General features: G+C 43.5%; 1 protein-coding gene across 2 annotated transcripts in view; it reads right to left on the minus strand.

Moving 5' to 3' along the window:
• The window catches only part of cdk17 (cyclin dependent kinase 17), a 68,091-nt gene that overhangs the window by 2,068 nt on the left and 38,523 nt on the right, over positions 1-27,500 (minus strand). Inside the window, exons 2-15 of one of the 2 annotated variants that reach the window (XM_080757682.1) lie at positions 23,794-23,941; positions 18,679-18,846; positions 11,689-11,822; positions 8,642-8,767; positions 8,412-8,468; positions 7,834-7,948; positions 7,170-7,264; positions 6,937-6,999; positions 6,342-6,465; positions 3,953-4,073; positions 3,026-3,123; positions 2,151-2,256; positions 1,019-1,061; positions 766-856 (exon numbers count right to left, since the gene is read on the minus strand). In XM_080757682.1, coding sequence (XP_080613808.1) covers positions 766-856; positions 1,019-1,061; positions 2,151-2,256; positions 3,026-3,123; positions 3,953-4,073; positions 6,342-6,465; positions 6,937-6,999; positions 7,170-7,264; positions 7,834-7,948; positions 8,412-8,468; positions 8,642-8,767; positions 11,689-11,822; positions 18,679-18,846; positions 23,794-23,920 — 1,468 coding nt within the window. In that variant the 5' untranslated portion in view covers positions 23,921-23,941. Of the gene's footprint in view, positions 1-765; positions 857-1,018; positions 1,062-2,150; positions 2,257-3,025; positions 3,124-3,952; positions 4,074-6,341; positions 6,466-6,936; positions 7,000-7,169; positions 7,265-7,833; positions 7,949-8,411; positions 8,469-8,641; positions 8,768-11,688; positions 11,823-18,678; positions 18,847-23,793; positions 23,976-27,500 lie in introns of both variants that reach the window. The other variant, XM_080757683.1, reaches the window with a different exon arrangement.

Genomic DNA, 27,500 nt, shown 5'->3' on the forward strand with positions numbered 1-27,500 from the left:
ACAATTGGTTGCATGTGAAAATATTTTACATGCAACTATTTTCAGTAAGTGTGAAAATAGCAATTATGACGGCATCAAGTCCCGCTAAAATACAATTTAGTCAACTAAATCAACTCTAGATTCAGTCGACTAACATCTTATGATATTTAGTCGACTAAAACTAAAAACACTAAAAACATTCCAGGTGACTAAAAAAAAATGCGACTGAAACGAAATGAAAACTATTCAAGAGAATATAATAAATATGACTAAAACTAAAATACTGGCAGGATATTCACTCCACCTTGGAGACCATTCTGTGTTTTGAGATACCTCTGTCTGTTTCTTTTCTACTGTTGGGAAATATCCCTGAAGAGTTTCTAACACATGATAAATATTTAATCAACATCCTCTTAGCATCAAGTAAAAAAGCAATCACACGACGCTGGTACCAACAGGACCCACCAACGAAAGATCAATGGATGGTCATTATTGAGGAACTGTATTCTATGGAAAAACTAACATTCATACTGAGACTACAAGAGGATAAATTCTATAAAAAGTGGGAAAAGTGGAATCTCTTCTCTCAGCCTAGCGATATTGCAATAGGATTTCATTGAATGTTTGTTGTAATATGAAAAATGCAGCCTTTTTTCTTTTACTTTTTGTCCTTTTTTTTTCCTTTCCCGTATTGTCTTGTTAGTTAGTTGAGTTCTTTTTTTTGTCTGTGCTTCCTTCAATAAAAATTAAGTGAAAAATAAAAAAAACTAAAACTAAAATACTCACTCTCGGGCAGTGTGTGCACCCTCGTGCCGAGGGTCTTGAAGTACGGTTGCTTCATGGCCTCTTCTGCTGAAATCCTCTTCTTGGATTCATACTGGAATAAGGAACACATTTTAGGAGAGAATGACGACCCCTGCTGGCTAGTATTGGTATAGCATCTGCGTGTTGAGGAGTTTGAGGGATGTGTGTGAAGGAGTGCAGTTATAAATAATTTAATGGACAGTCTAATAAAATAAAAATAAAAAAAAGCTCTTACTCTTAGAAATGACAACAGCAGCTCAGTGCCTTCCGTGTCCAGCCTAGAGAAACAGAAACAGGGGAAATGGAAGACAGATAAAAGTCAGAGATGGGCAGGAATTAGATTCAGCATCTCATGCTGGTGGTGACTTAGCTCTGGTCCATAGCCTTCTACTGCTTTGATTCTGCCCTGCAGTAAGGCTATGTGACTACCGTTTATACGTGTGGTGGGGGGCTCAGAGTGCGTCCACTAAGGAAAGTAGTCTTTCTATTGACACAACCCGTCTTTTTATTGGTGAGTAGGTCAAACGTTCGTGAGATTTCCACAAAAGAGGAGAGGCTGGTCTGATTTCGATTTGAGATTTAATACCGATAGTCACATAGCCTTACTGCAGGGCAGAATGGAAGCAGTAGAAGGCTATGGACCAGAGCTAGTGGTGACTGATGATAAATTAATTAGATTCAGCATCTAATAGTGGTGGTGCCGGATGAGAAAATGAATTAGATTCAGCATCTAATGCAGGTGGTGACTGACGAGAAATTAATTAGATTCAGCCTCTAATACTGGTGGTGCCGGATGAGAAAATGAATTAGATTCAGCATCTAATGCAGGTGGTGACTGACGAGAAATTAATTAGATTCAGCCTCTAATGCTGGTGGTGACGACTGAGAAATTAATTAGATTCAGCATCTAATGCTGGTGGTAACGACTGAGAAATTAATTAGATTCAGCCTCTGATAACAGGTGGTGACTGATGATAAATGAATTAGATTCAGCCTCTAATACAGGTGGTGACTGATGATAAATGAATTAGATTCAGCCTCTGATAACAGGTGGTGACTGATGATAAATGAATTAGATTCAGCCTCTGATACAGGTGGTGACTGATGATAAATGAATTAGATTCAGCCTCTAATACAGGTGGTGACTGATGATAAATAATAAGAATAATGCTGGTGGTGACTGATGAGAAATGAGTGGCTCAGGGGAGGAAGGAAGTGGAGCGCTGTCTCTGAAATGTTCCACAGGATTTCCTGTCCACAGTTCACACACACACACACGACACGCACACACGAACGGCACACACACACGACACGCACACACACACGCACGCACTTGACAAAGACGACAAACACAAACAGCACTGCACCTGGGAGCGTGGTTGACCAATGGCTGTGGTTTGTATTTGGGGAACTTGTAGGACTTGAACTCTTCGATGGAGTAGATTCCAGGCCAGTTGTCCTCCGTTGGCGTGCCTGGAATATCAGCGTGAGAAAGTCGGAAGGTTTAGATCATACAATCGTTAGATTTATTATAACATAAAGACACAAACACGTTTATATCGTTTGTATCAAACATGTGAACCTTCCCGGGGCTGTCAGGCTCTGGGCCTGACAGCGCGTTGCGTGTTCGAGTCCCGTTCATGACGACCTTTTCTGCATGTCTCTCCCCTTCTCTTTCCTATCTATCTTCACTAATAAATATCAATAAAGGCAAAAAAATAAACATGTGAACTTCCAGAGTGCTTTGGCACTGCCGCAACATATGAAAGGGTAATTCAATTCAATCAATCAATAAATAATGTGTACCTACATGACTGCCTGCCCAAATATGTCCCAAACCGCCCCCCTAAGGTCTTCCACTGCTGGCCTGCTCGCTTTGCCTAAAAAAATGGCAACTAAAAGAAATACGGTGAAGCAGCTTTCTGCTTCTACGGGCCGACGGCATGGACCAAACCCCCACTGTACCTTCGACAGGCAGCCTCTGTAGACATTTTTAAAGCACAGCTCAAGACCCACTTCTACACTCTTGTTTTTAATTGATCTTTTACATTTTGTGTTATTCATGTCCTCACTGTATTGCATTACTGCTATTATTTTTAATGTTTTATGCTTTTATTTATTTTTGAGCTGCACTTATTGAGAGCCAGTGCTGGAGGCACTGCCAGGTGTAGGAGGTCAGGTGTAGGAGGTCAGGTGTAGGTCAGGTGTAGGAGGTCAGAGGTCAGGTGTAGGAGAGACTCACCCAGTAACCTGAAGATGAGATGGAGCTCGTCCTCCACAGTGGAGCCGGGGAACAGCGGCCGGCCTGCAGCCATCTCATAGAAGATACACCCGACGCCCCTGTTATGTTAGGACACAACGTACCGGGCAATTAAAGTGTTAAGGCAACCTTACAAACTGCCAAACTAAAGGGGTAAAGCAGACCATGGTTCGTTTTAAACGAACCAAACAGTCCCGGTGTGAAAGCCAAGGTCAAGGCAAACTTTATTGTCCACAAGGGAAATTTGTCTTGGGCTTTCACCCCAGCTATACAGCCACACATAAAACATCAATGACAAACAAAAATACATTACAGAGGAAGACAAAACATTACACAAATTGCACACATGATGTGGATAATCTAGCCTCACGCAGTTACTGCTGTTTCAGAGCCTCGTTCAGCATCTTAGTTGATGCTGGTACAAACCATTTTTTTAAATCTGATGACTTTGGTTCTTTGTATCTTCTCCCAGAGGGCAGACGTACAAACTCGCCATTTAAAACATGGGTAACATCACTGACTACTATTCTTTGAGTCTGTTTTAGTGTAGCCTGCTCATAAATAGCCTGCAGAGAGGGGAGTTGTCTCACCCCTATGATCGTCCCTGCAGTCTGCACCAATCTGAACAATTTGGACCTCAGTTGCACCGAGAGGTTACCGAACCCAAACTGTGATGCCAAACCTTGACCAGGCTTTCCAAGACTGCTCGATAGAACACTAACATGGTCAACACCATGAACCCTGAGACGCCGAAGGAAGTGCAGTCCTTTGCTGTAGTTTACTAAAAAAGCGCCCTGAGTAACTGTAAGAATGATACCACATGTCTACGTGTAGAGTACAGTAGAGTACAGTAATAATCATACCACATGTCTACGTGTAGAGTACAGTAGAGTACAGTAATAATCATACCACATGTCTATCTGCGTGGAGTACTCTGAGGAGCCCAGCAGGACGTCGGGGGGGCGGTACCAGAGCGTCACCACTTCGTTGGAGTAGGTTTTGGTCGGGACAGACTTGGCCCGCGCCAGACCTGATGGCAGAAACACGTTACACACACACACACACACACACACACACACACACACACACACACACACACACACACACACACACAGAGATTAGACCTGATGGCAGAAACACGTTACACACACACACACACACACACACACACACAGAGATTAGACCTGGTGGCAGAAACACGTTACACACACACACACACAGAGATTAGACCTGATGGCAGAAACACGTTACACACACACACACACACACACAGAGATTAGACCTGATGGCAGAAACACGTTACACACACACACACACACACACACACACACACACACACACACACACACAGAGAGATTAGACCTGATGGCAGAAACACGTTACACACACACACACACACAGAGATTAGACCTGATGGCAGAAACACGTTACACACACACACACACACACACACACACACACACACAGAGATTAGACCTGATGGCAGAAACACGTTACACACACACACACACACACACACACAGAGATTAGACCTGATGGCAGAAACACGTTACACACACACACACACACACACACACACACAGAGATTAGACCTGATGGCAGAAACACGTTACACACACACACACACAGAGATTAGACTATGTGCCAATGGGGATCCATAATAAAGTAAAGTAAATGTAAGACAATATATATTATGACTGTTAAGGCCTTGATTTAATTCATTGCACGATAATATGTACCACAAATGGTCCCCTGATCTATCCCTATCCCACGGTTACCCTAATTTCATTCTTATTTATCCAACCTTCCATTAAACTCAGATTAACTGATATACAGTAAACTGATAGAGCAGATGGAATGATTATATAATCAAGCACATTTAACTCATATTTATTTGATTTATTTATTTGACAGGGACAATGCTCGTTAATCAACATTTCAGTTTTCACTTCCATGTTAAATGTGCCAGAGTTAGCCATAAGCTAATTTAAATCTGTAGTCCCTGAGCAGGCTCTTAAAATGGTAGTAAAACTAAACATACAATGACACATACAGTACAATACAATGCGATACAATACAGATAAATGAAAGACAGAGTGTATAGTGTGCCAGCACACAACATGTATTTTATTATTATTCTATATATATTTTTCTCTTAAAAAATATCTTAAATGCTGGACCTTCTCATGCCTATTTTTATCTCAATGTCTGATGTTTGTATTGTGTTTGATATAACCTTTGACCTAACTGTAAAGCACTTGATGTATGCCCTGCCTGTGAAGCACTTTGAACTGCAAGTGCAACCCTGTATGAAAGGTGCTATATAAATAAAGCTTATTATTATTATTATTATTATTACAACACCATGCGTTGATGCCATGTGTGCATGTGTGCAAGCACCCAACACTACGTCCATACAAAAAATACAATACAACTTCAAAGTGAAGTGAAAAATGACACCGGTGATGAATACTAAATAATAGTGCTGATAGTTACTCATGATTACAGATTTGATTTGTTTTTTAGCCACCTTTGCAGGTTAAATGTGAAGGTCAAATAGTTGGAGGTCTCTCTTACTTCTGTATCCAGTGATGGGATCAGGTTCGAACAGAGAAGACTGTTTTTACCAAACACACTACGTCTGATTGGCACTTCACAGTCTCCTCTGTGTAGTTGCCCCCTTGTTGCATAATGATGACTCAATCAGGCAAGCGGGAACACTTTACCCTTCTGGAGATTCTAACTCCCTTTTTTATTTTTAATATATTTTTTATCCCACGATTTTGTAACCCATTTTTCACCCCTGTGCCAATCATCTACTGTGATCCTGGGCTCTACACACCCTCCGCCAACCTGGGGAGAGCAACGGACTTGAACTCATGCTCCCTTCATGCCTGAGTGTCCAAGTTGCTCCTTTACACCCGACAGGGGGGAGTTTCCCTGGTTGGACGTAGCGTAGCGCGTGGAAGGAACAAGTTATTCCAACCAGTTCCTTTCCCCTCCATCAGGCGCCCCGGCTGGCCAGGGGGAGGCAGTTTAGAGACCAGGATTACTGCATGTTTTTGTGAGGGTACCTACTCCCTTTTTTCTGTGGAATGTCTTCACCTCAGACTTCCAGTAACCGACAACACTGACTCACTTCCCACGGAACACTGACTGCACACAAGATTAGTGCACTGTTCCGTGGCAGAAAAGACAACATATTCCCTTTGCTACATCACTAAATGGTTGGTCAGACAGGGACCGCATGCAGATGTGTCTGTGTGTGCACGTCCTCTGTCGAGGGCCACAGGCTTACCAAAGTCCGCCAGTTTGAGCTCTCCTTTCTCGTTGATGAGCAGGTTCTGGGGCTTCAGGTCGCGGTGCAGAACCTTCCTTCTGTGGCAGTACGCCAGACCACGCAGGATCTGGAAGAGGAAGATCTGGAACGCACACACACACACACACACGCGCACACACACGCACGCACATGCACACACACACACACACACACACACACACACACACACACACACACACACACACACACACACACACACGCGCACACACACACACACACACACACGCACACACGCACACGCACACGTATATTTAATTCAGGTCAAACCTGGGGGTCCTTGAAATGAAAATGGTTGAGTCGCTAGAGCCGTGAAAATCTCCTTATGGGGGTCCTTGGCATGTAATTTCTAATGGGGGTCTTGAGTGTCACCTTGGGGGGTCCTTGACATAAAAAGGTTTGAGAACCACTGGGTTAAAACGGGAACCCCTATTGGTGTTTCAAGCATTATGTTATACTTTAGCTATTGAAAAATAGCAGATCTACAAGCTCATAGCGCGGCACCGAGTGCCGTGCTATGAGCTTGTAGGTCTGACATTCTGTCTGTCAGACTCACCTTGACGTTGTGCATGCTCATAATGTTCCCGCAGTCGTCCATGTACTGCTTCAGGTCCTTGTCCTGATCACAAAAAACAAACCCGTAGATTAGAAGAACTACGAAAGGCGAGGGAACTACAAAGACCACCATCACGCAACGACAAGGGAACTACAAAGACCACCATCACGCAACGACAAGGGAACTACAAAGACCACCACGCAACACGGACAACATAACAAGGAGAAACGTACCAGGTACTCGAAGACGAGCGTCAGGCTCTTGTCGGTGTGCACGATGTCATGTAAGGTCACGATGTTGGCGTGCTTCAAGTCCTTCAGTAACGACACTGAGAGAGGAAACAAGAAAACAAGTCCTTCAGTAACGACACTGAGAGACAACAGAAACAGGTAAATAAAGAGAGAATCTACTTGTACTGATGATGAAGAGAGAGAATCTACTGGATCTGTAATAATAATAACAACAACAACAACAACAACTAGGGATGCCAGAAACTGATACAAGTATAATTAGAATGTTCTACAGCCCTGGCACTCATCATCTCTAGATATTATAACTCTATGGTCTCAACCCAGAGTCTGTAACGCTGCAGAAAAGACAGAACGGAGAACGCATGTTACACCTGGGCTGTTAACAGTGGTTCAGACCCTGAAACCAGTGGGCACGTCATAAGCAACCCAACCGACGGGGAGCTACACGTCCTCGCACATTTTTTAATTATATCAAATGAGAGAAGAATATTCTGAATTGTTTTTTCTCTCTTTTTTGTTGGCCTCCAAGGCCACCATACTCTTGGCTCTTCCGCGGTCCCGGTCACTTCCCTGTTTACCGCTGCAGAAAGAAAGGCTTGTATCTCCTGATCCAGGGAGCTCTGCGTGGTTTTGGCTCTTCTCTCACCTTCTCTGATGGCCGTGCAGGGTGCTCCCTCCTCGTGCTCCAGCCTGATCTCTTTCAGCGCCACGAGGTTATCCGTTAGCTTGCTGCGACCTTTGAACACCGTGGCATAGGTCCCCTGTGTGCACCAAAACACACAGTTTATACACGTTGGCATCATAGGTCCCCTGTGTGCACCAAACACACACAGTTTATACACGTTGGCATCATAGGTCCCCTGTGTGCACCAAAACACACACAGTTTATACACGTTGGCATCACAGGTCTCCTGTGTGCACCAAAACACACACAGTTTATACAGTGTGTCATCACAGGCGCCCCCCTAAGCACCACCATTCCACACACATCCATTCCAATCCCTTACGAGACAACAATAACATACTGTATTTGTCCCCAATTTGACATGATGCCACTGGGTTTCAACTGTGATGTACAGTAATGGGAAAATCAATCACACACGGGTTTACTTTGGTGTTACAAGTCAAAGCCTCAAATGGAAACCAGTTGAAGGACCATAAACATTTTTTTTTTTTCAATTGTCGTTAGTTCTTTTAAAATGACATTTCAGCTCCGTTACGTACCTCTCCCAGTTTGTCCAGCTTGATGTACGTCTCCAACTTCCCGAAGCCGATTTCTGACTGAGGAAAACAAGAGGGAGAAAAGGGTGCATAAATATTTCACAGGACAGGGAATACACTTTTTTCCCTTTTTCCCCCCATCTGTGACTGAGCTCTCGATGCTGAAGGACTGTTGGCATGATGTATAAACATCCGTTTTAATTTAAAGGGATGGTCGACACACACACACTCACCAACGAGGCTCTGCGAGAGCGTCGGCTGAGAGGCTGGTCGAAGGGTGGGCTGCTGAGCTGTAGTTTCTCCAGGTAGCCGTCAGGAATACGGATGTCAGCCGGGAGAGACAGGCGCTTGTTCAGGTCCTACAGATACAGAACAACATTTATAGAAGGAACAGAGGGAGAGACAGGTGTTTGTTCAGGTCCTACAGAACAACATTTATAGAAGGAACAGAGGGAGAGACAGGAGCTTGTTCAGATCCTACAGAACAACATTTATAGAAGGAACAGGAGGAGAGACAGGCGCTTGTTCAGGTCCTACAGAACAACATTTATAGAAGGAACAGGAGGAGAGAAAGGCGTTTGTTCAGGTCCTACAGAACAACATTTACAGAAGGAACAGACAGAAGGAGAGACAGGCGTTTGATCAAAGACGAGACAGATTTGATCAGATTAAATGCAACTGAGTAAATAGCGGACGCTGCCAGCGTGAAATATGCAGCTGACCGCTGACCGGGTCTTTAGTGACCGCTGAAATTCATCTCAAAACAATACAATACAAGGACAAACAAGGTGCTATTGGCCCAAAGCCTGTTAATAAAGTATTCAATCAATCACTCAATAAATAGCCTACACTCTTTTCCAAGTGTCTGTTTTCACAACTGGATGAGACACTTAGGGCTGTATTTTGCGTGTCTTAAGTACCAGGTCTTATTCCCTAACTTGAGTAAACTAAAGGAGGCGTGATCAATGCCATTTGGCTATTCTGAGTGGCCAAAGAGCATTGACCACGCCTCCAGGTCTTTAATTTACTCAAGTTAGGGAATAAGACCTGGTACTTAAGACACGCAAAATACAGCCCATAAGCTCCTACAACAGATCATATCTTAGCGATGTGATTATATCCTTCAAAAAGGCCCCCATGTCCTTCTCTGTGTAGCACGGCTATGTGGCCAAGTATGTAACAAAGATTAAGTCCAAATAAACCTGTGTGTGTGTGTGTGTGTGTGCTGGGGAGAAGTAGGTCAGTGCATATTTAATATGCAGTCTAGTAGGCAACACGCTCAGATGCAAAAAGACGATTGAGTGTTCAAAGGCAGTACAGTACACTCAAAAGTCCACCAGGGGGCAGACTCCCACCAGGGTGTCAGGATCCATTCACTTCACACGCACACACACACACACACACACACACACACACACACACACACACACACACACACAGCACATCCATACATATTAATGTGATTTATTAAAAGTGTCAAAGCCGCTCATTAGCTCCGCTGTGGTCGCCGGTAGAGAAAGCAATCACGCCGAGATGAATGTGATCTCGCCGCCGATGTCGGCCAACATGAAAGAGTCGAGAGTCACAGACCATTAGCGAGTATAACGGCGTCTTATAAATCGTCAGCATGATGCAAACATTGTCGTTAGGCAGCATTCAGGAGAATTGTTTGTTTTTTTCTTTCTCCGAAGTCTCCTGAACTAATTTGTTTTTTGAAATCCAACGTCGTTGCACACCAGCATCTCCAGTAGATATAAAGAGTGCTGGGTTGCGCCCCCCGAAAATAGCTGGATCTACAAGCTCTACAGAGCTTGTAGATCTGCTATTTTGGGCCAAAAGCTTATATGGCCCCTGCCTCTCTCTAGCACTCTTTGCACATGTGCCTGCTCGCAAGCATGAACCCTGTGATTCAGAGACTTTACGGATGAAGCCTCAGTTAACCCATTCTGAACGGGAACCCATTTCGGTGTTAGCATCATATTATGCTTTAGCTATTGAAAAATAGCAGATCTACAATCTCATAGCGCGCCACCGAGTGGCGCGCTACGAGCTTGTAGGTCTGCTATTTTTGAAAAATCGAAGAACGACTGACATTTTTAGAATCTGATCTCATGCAGTAATCCTGGTCTCTAAACTGCCTCCCCCTGCTGGCCAGCCGGGGCGCCTGATGGAGGGGAAAAGGAACTGGTTGGAATAACGTGTTCCTTCCACGCGCTACGCTACGTCCAACCAGGGAAACTCCCCCCTGTCAGGTGTAAAAGGAGCAACTTGGACACTCAGGCATGAAGGAAGCATGAGTTCAAGTCCGTTGCTCTCCCCTTGTCCCCCATATATGGGGACTAGGTTGGTGGAGGGTGTGTAGAGCCCAGGATCACATTAGATGATTGACACAGGGGTGAAAAATGGGTTACAAAATCGTGGGATAAAAAATATATATATTAAAAAAAAAGGTTTCTCTCTGGAATGTTGAAATTCCCTGACGTTCTGCCAAGGGGGGGGGGGATTGTTTTTGTTTTAATCTCCACAGCGAAAGTTAAGCATGTCAAGAGATTAGCCTCTCAGCTGATGCTGATGCCAGGGGAAGAGAGATATGGTGGAGAGAAGGGGGGGGGGTTGGCGGTATACTGTACAATGCACACTCTACTGTACAGACACAGTCAAATCCTTTAGTGTTCCACAAGGTTCATGTCCTCGCCAGGATTTGAACTCATGCTGGCGGGCCCAAAACTTTTAATCCCTATCTGTATCTAAATCGGATCAGATTTGGATTTTGGGTTTGAGTTCAAAACCAAAAAAATCAGGATTGGGGGTGTGAAAATCTTCCCATTGTTTTGGCATCCGTTGTTGTTAGGTTTGACCAAAGGATGACCACAGATATGGTCTAAAAAAAGTGTGAAAAACGTTTTTTTTTTAAAGTCTTTAAGGAATGTAAATGTGTGTATATGTGATGTTTCCTCCCTCGAGTCACCGATACGTTTTCACACGGGCCCAAACTTCATGCATGCATGTACACACGCAAGCAGCTCCGTTTGTATGTGTGCATAGACTAAAACACACTAACACATGCCTCTCATCATTATGCTGATGAAATAAATCCCTGGAGAGAAACAGTCGTGGAGCGGCTCTGTGACTAGTACCTCCGGTTCTGACTCACCTCCATGGAGATGGACCGGCTCTCTGTGACCAGTACCTCCGGTCCTGACTCACCTCCATGGAGATGGACTCCTCCATGGAGTCGTGGCCCGGCTCTCTGTGACCAGCACCTCCGGTTCTGACTCACCTCCATGGAGATGCGCCGGTGGACCCGGTTCCTCAGACACACCCCCGTGGGAGACTGGACCTCGTCGGAGGACGTTCCCGAGGCCTGGTCGCTCTCTCCGTCAGAACCCATCTTCAGGTTCTCGTGGACGATGTCTGCGGAGGTGAAAGGTCAACAACGTTAGCGCCAGTGTTGAAGGCATTTTATTTACATCATGGTTTTACATTCACCATCGCTGATGAGCGGCGCTTTGTAGGCGAGGAGGGAGGCTTGTTCAGGAACGCCATTATATCATATATCTATGTGTGGCTCTGCATTAATGTAATAAACATATGCGCTGTGAGCCAACGTGAGCCATGATGTCATAAGTTTTGTGGATTCACAGTTTTGCCTGTTTACACAGAGAAGGGATAAAACGGCGTTCTCAAAGATTTCCACTCTGGAAGGTGGTTTCACTTTGTTGCGTTTTCACCTCCTGAAAACACTGTTCTCGTCTAAAGGGACACCAGCAAACGATACTTTATTTTGCCGTTTCCTATGAACGCTATTCTCGTGTAAAGACCACCTAAGACGAGAAAATGTCCGTCGACTACCACTAAATGGAAACTAAACGAGAACTAAGCTACGGTGACTAAAACTAAGACTAAATATACCGACAATTTTGTCAACAACTAAAAACTAGACTAAAATGTTAAGAGAGGGACTAGTGGACAAGAGATCCATTATAAGCCATTTTACACTTGGTTGCATGCTGAAAATAGCAGATCTACAAGCGCACAACGCAGCGCGCTGCAACAAAATTGAGGCCAATGCAAATGAATGGGGTACAACGCCTCATGGAGACGGGTCTTGTGAGCGTCTTCCGGGTGCACCAAGATGGCGGATGGTACGATCGGATCACAACAAACTAAGGGACCTTTTTTCGCTGGATTTTCGCGGATTAAAAGCCCAAGTAATTCAGCGTATGCTCTAAAGGTAATACAACAATCTCGGCAGTGAAGGGGGGTTGATTAAAATGCGGGTTATGCGTTTAAATCAGTCAAACTGTTAACCTTCGGATAACGAGACCATGGGGTGTCTACTTAGTCAGGAGGTATTAATAAAATCTGGGAATACATTTCTTACCAAGAAATGTCTTCACCAATGTGTTTGTAAGGGTGTCTACTAACATATCCCACATTGGTTTATATTCAACCACCCTAGGGGAAGTTTTGACAGCTGCTGAAAGTTGGGGTGCCATACAACCATTATAAGGCAAAATGTTCTAAATGTCATTATGCTTTAAGTAGCATGTGACGTGTCAAACTAGGGTGTTTGCATGATTCTGAATCCATTCCAAGCATCAGTTTTGCACAAAAAAACACTCCTTGGGCTAAAAAATGGCCATAGCCGTCATCACATTAGGGCACATTAGTGTCTATGGCCCGAATTTAGCCCAACTTAGCGTATTTCTAAGACTCGTACAGCTACAGTATCCAAGTCAAGCGCTTGTCAGTCGAACACATTTTTACAGATCGATGCATGTTTCGGTGCACGGAAAAGAGGTCATAATTAGAGCGTTTTTTTCCAGACTTTACGACTAGACCCCCCACTCTGCTGTCTCTCTTTCATCCCAGCCAGGAGTTCCTCTCTCTCTCTCTCTCTCTCTCTCTCTCGTCCTGCTAGCCACCCCCCCCCCCCCCACCCACCCCCAAGGCCAAAGATTAAACACTCGAACCTGCCTCTTCCTCCAAGAACCATAAAACTGAAACTACATACTTACCACGACTGCCTACGTGCCTTAATTCAAGAAGCCCCTTTTGGTGTTTTATAACTTGTAAGCATTACGTTATACTTTAGCCGTTAAAAAATAACAGATCTACAAGCTCGTAGTGCGGCACTAGGAGCTTGTAGATCTGTTATTTTTGAAACATCGTGAAAATGTGGAGCAAATCTTTGAATATATATCTTCTTTCAGAGCCAACGTTTTTAACTCAAGTCTTTGAATGTATATTCTTTCAGAGCGAATGATTTTAACTCAGACAGACAGTCTGACAATCTTTGCTTCTGGGGGTCCCTAGAACTACATCTTTTCAGACGGGGACGGTGGCATATAATATAAGATATCGTTTTTTTTGTCCTTGACATGAAAATGTTTGAGAACCACTGACATACTGTAGAAACACAGGGTTTTTCAGAAAACTGTCAGGATTTAGAAGGTATTTGTAGAATCGGCCTCAAGTCTAAATGGGTTTAACCATTCTGGGCTGCAGGAACCCCTTTTCGTGTTTTAATTTAACTAAGCATTATGTTATACTTTAGCTATTTTTGAAATTTTCGTAAAAATGCGGCACAAATCTTTGAATATATATTCTTTCAGAGCGAACATTTGTTTTTTATTTCGACGTCAGGCCTATACTAGGCAGAACCCACTGATGAACTGAGCGCATGCACCCAGCGACGGGTACCGAGTGGAGTTCACACCTCTGTTATCAGCCTGTCAACACCTCCAGCATGGGAGCAGTACAGTCTGTCGTCAGACATCATACAGTGCATTCTGTTCATTCTTACGGCTTAATGTTTACACTTAAATGAACCCTCAGGATTTTACAGTCAGTGTACCGTACCGTACCTAGGGTTGGCACAAGTTTAAGAATGTTTAAAAGGTGGAAATGTTAAATTGGAGGGAACAGAAATGAACCCATTTTGACCTGAGATCAGATTCTATAAATGTTCTTCTACATCCTGACAGTTTTCTGAAAAAGCTATGTTTCTATGTCAGTCGTTCTTCGATTTTTCAAAAATATCAGAAAAATAGCAGACCTACAAGCTCGTAGCGCGCCACTCGGCGCTATGAGCTTGTAGATCTGCTATTTTTCAATAGCTAAAGCATAACGTAATGCTAACACCAAAAGGGGTTTCCCCCCAAAATGGGTTATAAGGGAATATTATATGGGGTCATGGCTGGTAGTCTCTCCAGACAGACTGTTTGTTTGTTGACTGAGGAGGGCGCTGTTTTACCATCGTTTTGCCAATGGCTTCTCAGATTGGAAGGCTGGGGAATGCAGCTTAGCATGATGGTGTAATGTAAAGATCCTGAGATTTATCTGTACATGTGGTGTAAAGTCTGCTCTGCACATGTGATGACATGTACTGTCTGTGCATGCAGACGGTTCTGCATGCATGAATTCTTCTGGATTCTTTTTGTATGGGATGGACGGCACTGTACAGTACTGTACTCTGAACTGTACATTGATTGCAGTGTGCATGGTTTCACAATTCAACAGAATGTTCCATTAGAATGTTTTCAACGTCGTTACAGAAACATGCCACGAGATCTAGTCATGTTTGTTTCTGAGTGCAAAACATTAAGTTCAATATTATAAAACATACTAAGATATTCTATTGAAATTGGTCATATTCGGTGTATTCTTCTCTGCCATTTTCTTTTCAAGACCTCAGAAGAATTGCCCTCTCTCTCTCATCTCATCTCATTTTGTCACCCTTCCCCCCCTATGACTTCTACTTTGTTCTTCCCCATTCAGCATACAGTACTTTTCCATCTCTGGCTCGTTATCTTGAAAATTAAAGACTTTCAGAGATTGAGTGTGCCTATATTTTTTCATATACGTCATTGTGACTCCAGCGAATAGTACAAAACGACTCACCCCTTTACCATCTCGCCCCCGCAAAATGTGTTAACCCATTCTGACCTGAGATCAGATTCACACGAGGTTTCCACTGGACACACACTGGTCTGATTGACCCATTCTGACCTGAGATCAGATTCTAAAAAATGTCAGTCGTTCTTCGATTAAAAAAAAAATAGCAGACCTACAAGCTCGTAGCGCGCCACTCGGTGGCGCGCTATGAGCTTGTAGATCTGCTATTTTTCAATAGCTAAAGCATAACATGATGCTAACACCAAAATGGGTTCCCGTTCAGAATGGGTTAATGTAGTTAACAGTTAATTTAGTATTTCCCTCCCTCTCTGAAATCTAGTCGATCTCTATACTCTGTAGAATTAAGAAAGAGCAAAATGACACAGAGACGGTGACTGCTAAATTAAGTTAATTTAGGACCTTCTAGCGGTTAATTTGGTTTTATTAGACACATTTCTTCCATTGTAGCCCATATGTTTTTGTAATGGCATCATCATGCTATTATTATGCCCGTGGATATACAGAGTGAACTTAATTAACAATGATGAATTAATATGATAATACCTTTTATGTAATCACCAACATGAATGATGTTTGTTATTTACAGCTAGGTAGAGTCTACTGGCAGATGAGCGGTGTGTTTTCTGACTTTTTCATCCATGAGCTTAAACTAAAATTATTATTATTATTATTATTAGATTATACTCAAATTATTTTCCACAGTCTCTTGTCTTAACCCATTTCGAAATTTAAAAAAATGGTCTTCTTTGACAACTTTCTGAAAAACCTTCATGTTTCTGTATCAGTGGTTCTCAATATTTCATGTCAAGGACCCCCAAAAAGTACATGTAATATGCCCCCCCGCCCATCATCTGAAAATATGTTGTTCCAGGGACCCTCCCCCAGAAGCAAAGATTTGAGTTAAAATGTTCACTCTTTAATAATATCTATTCAAAGATATGAGGCACATTTTCACGTTTTTCAACAATAGCAGACCTACAAGCTCGTAGCACGCCACTCGGTGGCGCGCTACGAGCTTGTAGATCTGCTATTTTTCAATAGCTAAAGTACCAGTGTATGTTCTGTCCCATATAGCTGGCCTGGTTGTTGGATCCAAGTCTTATAAAAAACTAGGCCAGGGTCCACTTTAAAGAGACACTGGTCCCCAGGAGGGACTCTCAGACGACATCATGGTCATAATGAGAGGTCTGAGAGAACATCTGTTTCTCTCAAGGACGTCGTTGTCACATGTAGGTGATGTGTAAGTGTTGTTTTCCTCGACTAAAACCAAGATAAAAAATGTTCGTCGACTACCTTTTTTCACTGACGAAAACTACATGGAAAACTAAATGAAATCTGTGCTATGATTGATAACTAAGACTAAATATACTGACAATTTAGTCAACAAATAAAAACTAGACTAAAATGTTAGGAAAGGACTAGTGGACAAGAGGATGCAGAATAAGTCATTTTACACTTGGTTGCATGCTGAAATTAGATCTACAAGCTGTGTGTAAAATCTCACACAGTAAATTATGTGTAGGCTGTCTGCGCAGGCTATCTCACACAGTAGTAGATGATGTGTAGGCTGCCTGTCTGCGCAGACTATCTCACACAGTAAATGATGTGTAGGCTGTCTGCGCAGGCTATCTCACACAGTAAATTATGTGTAGGCTGTCTGTCTGCGCAGACTACCTCACACAGTAAATGATGTGTAGGCTGACTGTCTGCGCAGGCTACCTCACACAGTAAATGATGTGTAGACTGACTGCGCAGGCTATCTCACACAGTAAATGATGTGTAGGCTGTCTGCGCAGGCTATCTCACACAGTAAATGATGTGTAGGCTGTCTGGCTGCGCAGGCTATCTCACACAGTAAATGATGTGTAGGCTGTCTGGCTGCGCAGGCTATCTCACACAGTAAATGATGTGTAGACTGACTGGCTGCGCAGGCTATCTCACACAGTAAATGATGTGTAGGCTGTCTGACTGCGCAGGCTATCTCACACAGTAAATGATGTGTAGGCTGTCTGACTGCGCAGGCTATCTCACACAGTAAATGATGTGTAGGCTGTCTGCGCAGGCTATCTCACACAGTAAATGATGTGTAGGCTGTCTGCGCAGGCTATCTCACACAGTAAATGATGTGTAGGCTGTCTGACTGTGCAGGCTATCTCACACAGTAAATGATGTGTAGGCTGTCTGCGCAGGCTATCTCACACAGTAAATGATGTGTAGGCTGTCTGCGCAGGCTATCTCACACAGTAAATGATGTGTAGGCTGTCTGACTGCGCAGGCTATCTCACACAGTAAATGATGTGTAGGCTGTCTGTCTGCGCAGACTACCTCACACAGTAAATGATGTGTAGGCTGTCTGGCTGCGCAGGCTACCTCACACAGGTGAAAACAGACGTGATTATAAGGGATGGCTGAGTCATAGTCATAACACCTGACAGGAGGGTGATTAGTCACACACAGTGTGTCTGTCTGTGTGTGTGTGTGTGTGTGTGTGTGTGTGTGCGTGCGTGCATGCATCACGTGCATGTGTGCACTCATGGCGAGAGCAGTGTGATGGTGTGTGTGTGTGTGTGTGTGTGCGTATCATGTGTGTTTATGCGTGTGTGCACGTGCGTATCATGTGTGTGTGTGCTCGTGGTGAGAGCAGTGTGATGGTGTGTGTGTGTGTGTGTGTGTGTGTGTGTGTGCACGTGCATGTGTGCCAAGGTGGCGTCACACCAAGTCAGAGGACGGAACTCTCGTGGCTGTGTCACGCTTCCTGTTTGTTCCTAGCCGCCATCTGCTTTCCCACCGCCAACTTCCTTGTGTGTGTGTATGTGTGTGCGTGTGTGTATGTGTGTGCGTGTGCGTGCCTGTGTGTGTGTGTATGTGTGTGCGTGTGTGTGTATGTGTGTGTGTGTGTGTGTGTGTGTGTGCGTGTGTGTGCGTGTGTGTGTGTGTGTGACTGTGTGTGTGTTTGAGTGTGTGTGTGCGTGTGTGTGCGTGTGTGTGTGTGTGTGACTGTGTGTGTGTTTGAGTGTGTTAGCATTATGTTATGCTTTAGCTATTGAAAAATAGCAGATCTACAAGCTCAGAGCTTGTATAGATAGGTCTGCTATTTTTTTTTTAAATCGTGAAAATGTGCCTCAGTCATATCTTTGAATATATATTATTATTTTTAACTCAAATCTTTGCTTTTGGTGGAGGTAGGTCCCTGGCTGGCATGTGTGTATGTGTGTGTGCGACGTGCGTGCATGTGTGCGTACGGGCATCAGTCTCACCCAGGCGGCTGTGTGTGTGTGTGTGTCTCACCCAGGCGGCTGTGTGTGTGTGTGTGTGTGTGTGTGTGTGTGTGTGTGTGTGTGTGTCTCACCCAGGCGGCTCCCGTTGCGCGGCAGGGCCATAAAGGACCCCAGGGACCCCCCGATGACGCTGTGGGGTCTGCGGAGGGGGGTCTTCTTGAAGGAGCCGGTGTATTGGTGGAGGAAGGAGTGCATGCTGTGGGACGAGGTGGGTGGGCGGCCGTTCCTCACCATGGGCTCTGGGAGGACACAGAAAACACACCCTCAAATTATTTTTTTTAATATATTTTTTATCCCACGATTTTGTAACCCATTTTTCACCCCTGTGCCAATCATCTACTGTGATCCTGGGCTCTACACACCCTCCGCCAACCTGGGGAGAGCAACGGACTTAACTCATGCTTCCTCCATGCCTGAGTGTCCAAGTTGCTCCTTTACACCTGACAGGGGGGAGTTTCCCTGGTTGGACGTAGCCTAGCGCGTGGAAGGAACACGTTATTCCAACCAGTTCCTTTCCCCTCCATCAGGCGCCCCCGGCTGGCCAGGGGGAGGCTATGAAATACATTATCAAGGACTGAAAATATTTGTGTCCTTTATGAAATACATTATCAAGGACGCAAATATTTCCAGTTGCTTCTGATATACTACGGCGCACTCGAGACATCACGTGTCTCAGTGCTTGAGTCCAAACAAGCCCTAAATGTACAGAATATATACAGTAGGCAACACATGGACTTATTCACAGCCAACATTGGTCACTTCAGTCTGTCATAATTATTACCAACAGCGAAAGTAAATCATGGGTAAAAAAAAGCACCTTCTCCTCCAAATAGACCGACTGCCTATAATGGAGTAGATTGAACAGTATGTTGCGAGCTGCTTTGCCTTACACTTGCTTTGCCTTACACACACACACACACACACACACACACACACACACACACACACACACTGGGGTTTATGGGTCAATCTATGACAATGTCAAAATAAATATCGATATGATATACTGACTGACCACTTGCCCAATTGTACATTTGTGATGACGGCATTGGCCGTTTTTAGTCCAATGAGTGATTTTTTTTGCAAAACTAATGCTTGGAATGGATTTAGCATCATGAAAACCCCCTAATTTGACACGTCACATGGTACATACAGCATGATGACATTTTGAATATTTTGCCTGCTATATTGTTGTGTTAATGGTATGGTCACATATTATGCCAATTATGAAAATTGCTCAACATAATGCAAGTTAGCATCCGGCAGTTTCTACATGCTGGGGGACCCCTACTAAACATTTATAACATCAGTTTCTACATGCTGGGGGACCCATACTCAACATTTATAACATCAGTTTCTACATGCTGGGGGACCCATACTCAACATTTATAACATCAGTTTCTACATGCTGGGGACCCCTACTAAACATTTATAACATCAGTTTCTACATGCTGGGGACCCATACTAAACATTTATAACATCAGTGTCTACATGCTGGGGGACCCATACTCAACATTTATAACATCAGTTTCTACATGCTGGGGGACCCATACTAAACATTTATAACATCAGTTTCTACATGCTGGGGACCCATACTAAACATTTATAACATCAGTTTCTACATGCTGGGGACCCCTACTAAACATTTATAACATCAGTTTCTACATGCTGGGGACCCATACTAAACATTTATAACAGTTTCTACATGCTGGGGACCCCTACTAAACATTTATAACATCAGTTTCTACATGCTGGGGACCCCTACTCAACATTTATAACAGTTTCTACATGCTGGGGACCCATACTCAACATTTATAACAGTTTCTACATGCTGGGGGACCCATACTAAACATTTATAACATCAGTTTCTACATGCTGGGGACCCATACTCAACATTTATAACATCAGTTTCTACATGCTGGGGACCCATACTCAACATTTATAACATCAGTTTCTACATGCTGGGGACCCATACTCAACATTTATAACATCAGTTTCTACATGCTGGGGACCCCTACTCAACATTTATAACATCAGTTTCTACATGCTGGGGACCCCTACTCAACATTTATAACAGTTTCTACATGCTGGGGACCCATACTCAACATTTATAACAGTTTCTACATGCTGGGGGACCCATACTAAACATTTATAACATCAGTTTCAACATTTATAACATCAGTTTCTACATGCTGGGGACCCATACTCAACATTTATAACATCAGTTTCTACATGCTGGGGACCCATACTCAACATTTATAACATCAGTTTCTACATGCTGGGGACCCCTATTCAACATTTATAACATCAGTTTCTACATGCTGGGGACCCCTACTCAACATTTATAACATCAGTTTCTACATGCTGGGGACCCCTACTCAACATTTATAACATAAAACCTTGGCGTACTCAACATGTCCGGGTTCACATTCTGGCTACTAGACAGTGGGGTTTATGGGTCAATCTATGGTTTATGGGTCAATCCATGGTTTATGGGTCAATCTATGGTTTATGGGTCAATCTATGGTTTATGGGTCAATCTATGGTTTATGGGTCAATCTATGACAATGTCAATATGAATATCGATATGAAACTGACTGAGTGGCGATGCATCGATTTGACCCGATCTGGACGGGAAAACCACCTTTTGGTGTTTTTTTTAAAAGCATTATGTTTATACTTTAGCTATTGAAAAAATAGCAGATCTACAAGCTCGTAGGGTGCTCTACTCTGATGAGGTAGTCGTACAAAACACTGTTGCCATTGGGCTTCTGTTTCTATAAAGTGACTTGTAAAAATTGGAAGTTGCGGTTTTTGCGGGGTTTATTTGGGGAGGGGGGGGGGGCTTACGGTTATGTAGTAGTACATACTTGCTTATTTGGGCTTGCTTACACGTTCTTTTGTGAAAACAAAAATAAATTGTGGTTCTCAATTTCTCAGTTATACTTCTTGGAATAGTTTGTTTGATTTATCCATCTTTTATTCCACTTCGTAGCGACTCTGCTGAGAGTGAAAACAAACAGGGTGGGCTATAACTCTATGGGAGTGGGGGGGGAGACCATCCGGTCTAAACCACACCTAGAACCGGATCACACCGGTCTAAACCACACCTAGACCGGATCACACCGGTCTAAACCACACCTAAAACCGGATCACACCGGTGGTTTTAGGAACACAGAGCAGGCTTTCCTCTGCGGTGGAAAGTCTGGTGAGGTGAGGTGAGGTTACATGGTGTGGCTTCTGTCTGTTGGCCTCGGTTTGCTAATTTCTCTCACATAATCTGGTTAGTTTGGCAAAACACTGATTCAAACCATGATGTCACCCACTGGTGGAAAGAAATGTTTTAATTATCCCATTTTGACCCGAGATCACATTCTATAAATGTCTTCTACCGGTACATCATGACAGTTTTCTGAAAATGCTGTGTTTCTAATTGTCAGTGGTTCTTCGATTTAAAAGAAATAGCAGACCCTACAAGCTCGTAGCGCTATGAGCTTGTAGATCTGCTATTTTTCAATAGCTAAAGCATAACATAGTGCCAACACCGAAAGGGGTTCCCTCCCAAAATGGATTAAATACAGATACCAATACTACAAGGCAGAAGACATATACTCTGTTACAAGTAAATAGTCTGGAATTAAAACATTACTTCTGCGTAAAAGTACAAAAGTATTGGCTCCCAAAGTAGAAAGTACAAATAACAAGTACTTCAGTACACAGTATACTTAAGTGAATGTACTTCATTACTTTCCACCACTGTGTAAAACGCTTCTAGCAGAAGCATCACACACACGCACACGCACGCACACACACACACACACACACACGCACACACACACTAGGGCTGTCAGTTCACCTCTATAATCCAATTCGAATTTCATTGCTTAATTATTTGTAATTTTCGAATATATTCGAATATTTACATTGTATTTTAGCTCATATTTAGCCTATAATAATACACAGAATAACAAGGTTTTGACGATGCACGTTCTGTCCACTAGAGGGCCCCCCCTTCCAAACGACAAAGAAGTACTTTCAGAACATGTAATAATGGTTTTCGGCACAAAATAGCGTTTAAACTGTTGTTTTATTGAGCACAGTGCACTCAGCACGGTAAGATTGTTGTCTGTCTATAGTGCAAATGCATTTTACAGTGAACGTTGTATACTTCTGATACAGTATAGTCTGAGTAGTGAGTAGGCTAGTCAGGAATCATGAACTTTTTCTTTTTTCTTTTTAAACGGAATGCTGTCACGATGAACAGGCCATCATTAGTAAATAGCAATGAAGATATATAGAGATGCCTATATTTTGCGCTAAAGTAATTGTTGAATAACACATAAATGTAGGTTTTAACGCTAGAATGGCATTGTAGTGGACTATAGTGAGAGGCGAGATTGTCTTTCCTTCATTGCGGGACTGCAGGACTAGTCTGGAGATATAGTCGTGGATGATCAGCTTCAGACAGTCAGTGTTTTGGTTCGTACCTGGAGTTTTGCATTATCTCCGCTGTGCACAGCAGCACAGGGGAACTGTCTTTAATATATCCATGGTCGTTTTCAGTTGCTTTCCATGTGCAACACAAAAGTAGCCTACCATGTGTTTGTTTTGGTAATAGCCTACTGCAGGCGCAGCCATGCTGATTCACGTAATCGCGTAGGACAAAATGAAACCAGCCGGACCAACGTTAATGGTTTAATGCACGTAGGACCCGCATTTTCAAACTGTCCACAATATGCGACAGACTCGACGGTACTAATAAAACATGCGAGTGATTCTTCTTAGTTGCAGCGCGCTGTGCGACTGCGTGTGTGCATGCGTGCAGAGGAGGGAGGAGGTGACGAGGCGCGCGTGTGACCGTGTGTGCGTGCGTGCAGATGGGAGATTTCACAGCGGTAGATTCGTTACTCAATACATTTAGTGAGCGGATAAAATAACATAAAACAAAATAAAAATATTAAATAGAATTAATAAATGATAAAAGCTCCATTCGAATGGCAATTTTAGCTTTCGAATATATATATATTTTTTAATATTCGAATTTCTTTCATATTATGAAATTCGTTCTGACAGCCCTAACACACACACACACACACACACGCGCACACACGCACACACACGCACACACGCACACGCACACACGCACACACACACACACACACACGCACACGCGCACACGCACTAACCATTGTCCTTGGAGCCTCCGTCCTCGATGGTCATCTGCTCCGCCAGCTCCGACAGGGACTCGTCCACGCTGTGGCTGGAGCGCAGCGTCAGAGACAGACGACGCTTCAGCCTCTTCATCTTCTCCATCTCAGGGTGGCGATAAACGGCCTGCACAGGACACAGGACACACCCAGGGTTCAGACTACAGGAGACAGGACACACTCAGGGTTCAGACTACAGGAGACAGGACACACTCAGGGTTCAGACTACAGGACACACTCAGGGTTCAGAGAGACTACAGGACACAGGACACACTCAGGGTTCAGAGAGACTACAGGACACAGGACACACTCAGGGTTCAGAGAGACTACAGGACACAGGACACACTCAGGGTTCAGAGAGACTACAGGACACAGGACACACTCAGGGTTCAGAGAGACTACAGGACACAGGACACACTCAGGGTTCAGAGAGACTACAGGACACAGGACACACTCAGGGTTCAGACTAGGACTTTTTAGACCTGTATGACCAGCTGAATAGTGGACTAGTTCAATAGAGATTATGCAGATGCATGATTTTCCCATCAGGACACGCCCCCCTCATCTAGACTGAGTGGTAAAACATTGAGCAGCCTGTTGGAGTTTTGGAGTTTGGAAGCGCTCGTTGGAAATCACTCAACCGTCCTGCCGTACCACCTGTTTCTAAACGTCACATGATGCAGGAGGCAGCGAAATGTTGTGTTATTGAAAACAAGCACTTCCAAACTCTGACATTTGGAAACAATGCAGGGCATTTCTTGACAGAAAGTATAGCTCATAAAGTTTCTATAATGGAGTTTTATGAAGCAAAAACCTTGCAGATAGAAAGAGGATATATAATTCAAGCTTTTCGTACAGCGGCAATGTTGGTGAGTTTAACATTATTTAATGCAATCAGACAGGACTTTTCTGTTGGTGAGTTTAACATTGTTTAATGCAATCAGACAGGACTTTAATGTTGGTGAGTTTAACATTGTTTAATGCAATCAGACAGGACTTTAATGTTGGTGAGTTTAACATTGTTTAATGCAATCAGACAGGACTTTAATGTTGGTGAGTTTAACATTGTTTAATGCAATCAGACAGGACTTTAATGTTGGTGAGTTTAACATTGTTTAATGCAATCAGACAGGACTTTAATGTTGGTGAGTTTAACATTGTTTAATGCAATCAGACAGGACTTTAATGTTGGTGAGTTTAACATTGTTTAATGCAATCAGACAGGACTTTAATGTTGGTGAGTTTAACATTGTTTAATGCAATCAGACAGGACTTTAATGTTGGTGAGTTTAACATTGTTTAATGCAATCAGACAGGACTTTAATGTTGGTGAGTTTAACATTGTTTAATGCAATCAGACAGGACTTTAATGTTGGTGAGTTTAACATTGTTTAATGCAATCAGACAGGACTTTAATGTTGGTGAGTTTAACATTGTTTAATGCAATCAGACAGGACTTTAATGTTGGTGAGTTTAACATTGTTTAATGCAATCAGACAGGACTTTTCTGTGTGGATGAATGGGCTGTCATTCACGTCCAGGTACGATGATGCCACGCACATACCCTCTATAGTGGACTAGTTGCTTAAAGGTAGAGTCAGTGATTTCACTTAATTCAAATATCACTTATTTTTTTGTTTTGTTGTGATAATCCTCTCTACTATAGAGTGTGCTGACCATATAAGGAGTTCCTCCCTGTCCCCAGTTAACCCCTGGGGGTCAAAAAACCTTAGGTTGGATGAAAGCTTGTGTCCCAAGGCAAAAACGAAACCTAAGGGTTTTTGACTGAAATCACTGACACCCCCTTTAAAGCCCGATAGTTCAGACGCAGAAGGATAAAAGTCAACATCACTGTACTAATAAATACACAAACAACAAACAGCCACACGGTTGTTTGTATGAAGAACGAACGAATGTGGTGTGTGTGTGTGTGTGTGTGTGTGTGTGTGTGTGTATGCGTGCGTGTATGTGTGCGTGTGTGCGTGCGTGCGTGTATGTGTGCGTGCGTGCACATTGTTGTGTGTGATCCAGAAGCCTGGTGGGGGATTTCAGAGTCCCCTCACGGCTCAAGTGCTCTCCCTGAACGAGCAGAAAATAGACACGGTCATGAATAAAGAAGCATTCCTTTTAATCCAATATTCATGAGCCCGACGAGGACGGCTGCCTGTCTCCGCAGCGCAGCGCAGCGCACGACACAAAACATGAATAATGCATGGATGCTAATTAAATAAAATTATTAATCAAACCTAATAATACATCATTCGCCAATAATTACACGCAAGGGAAGAACCATACCAGAGGTCTGTGTTGTTTTCGTCGACTGAAACTACCTTTTTTCCACTGACAAAAACGACATAAAAACTAAATAAAAACGACGAAGCCATGGTGACTAAGACTAAATAAAAATTAAAAACTAGACAAAAATGTTAGGAAGGTGGACAAGAGATCCAGTATAAGGCATTTTACACTTTGTTGCATGCTGAAAATAGCAGATCTACAAGCTCACAACGCGACACAACAAGGTGACTAAAATGACGTGAAAACTATATTCAAGAGACTACGACTAAAACTAAAATAGAAATCTGCTGCCAAAAACAACAACACTGCAACATGCTCCGAATCGTTCCGATCCATCAGCCACCGATCGGCCCGATCTTCACTCAAAATGAGTCCATTGGCAATCGGCAAATTTACCCGGTCTGGAGAAACCGCTCTTTTACACCATTTAAAGGGACACTTTTTGCACTTTTTTGCAAAAAAATATATGTTAATGACGTTCAGGAGCTTTAGAACACTTTCCTGGGGGTCTTTATGTGTAATATGTGGTTTTAGATATTTTACATTGTAGCAGTGAGCCTGGTGTCTCTGATGTCATGGACACTGGGCTCACTTCCTTCCTGGACTACATGTTGTCTCACTGTCTCAGTAAGACAGCTCTCCCCCATATCCACAAGGAGGAGCAGTGCACCAAAGAATTATGGGAATTGTAGTCCAGGAAGGAAGTGAGCCCAGTGTCCATGACATCAGAGACAACAGGCTCACTGCTACAATCTAAAATATCTAAAACCACATATTACACACATAAAGACCCCCAGGAAAGTGATCTAAAGCTCCTAAACGTCATTAACATATATTTTTTTGCAAAAAGGGTGAAGTGTCCCTTTAAGTGGTATAAAAGTAAATTAGATATATAGTATTAATATCGTTTTGCATCTTTTCAGAGAGGCCTAAAAATCCTGCCCATCCTCCTCCCCAAGCCTGTACTGTACTGCACTAAAAGTGGATAAATTAACACCGAGTGCGTGTGGCTGTGCGTGCCTCACACGTGCACGCATTTCACGCACACACACACACGCGGTGGCACGCGCTGACGCAGCAGAGTCAACACACACACACACACACACACACACACACACACACACACAGCAGGTCGCAGGAAACACCTTGCCTCAGGCCAGCTTCCCTGTTCCCAGAGGGTCACCACGGCAACACCCGGCCCCTCAGGCAGCGGGACGGAATGTTCAGAGGGTTACCGTGGCAACGATGCGTGATCTATTTCTACGTCTGAGCATAGACATGGTAACGTGACGTCCCCGCCTGCCTCTGATTGGCCTATACCGACGTCTTGCCTTGTCCTCCGGGATGCAAGGCTATACTCCGTGGTGGGAAATAAACCCATTCTGACC

The sequence above is a fragment of the Protomyctophum bolini genome (assembly GCF_963924005.1).
Source record: "Protomyctophum bolini genome assembly, chromosome: 23".
In the NCBI taxonomy this organism is placed as follows: domain Eukaryota; kingdom Metazoa; phylum Chordata; class Actinopteri; order Myctophiformes; family Myctophidae; genus Protomyctophum; species Protomyctophum bolini.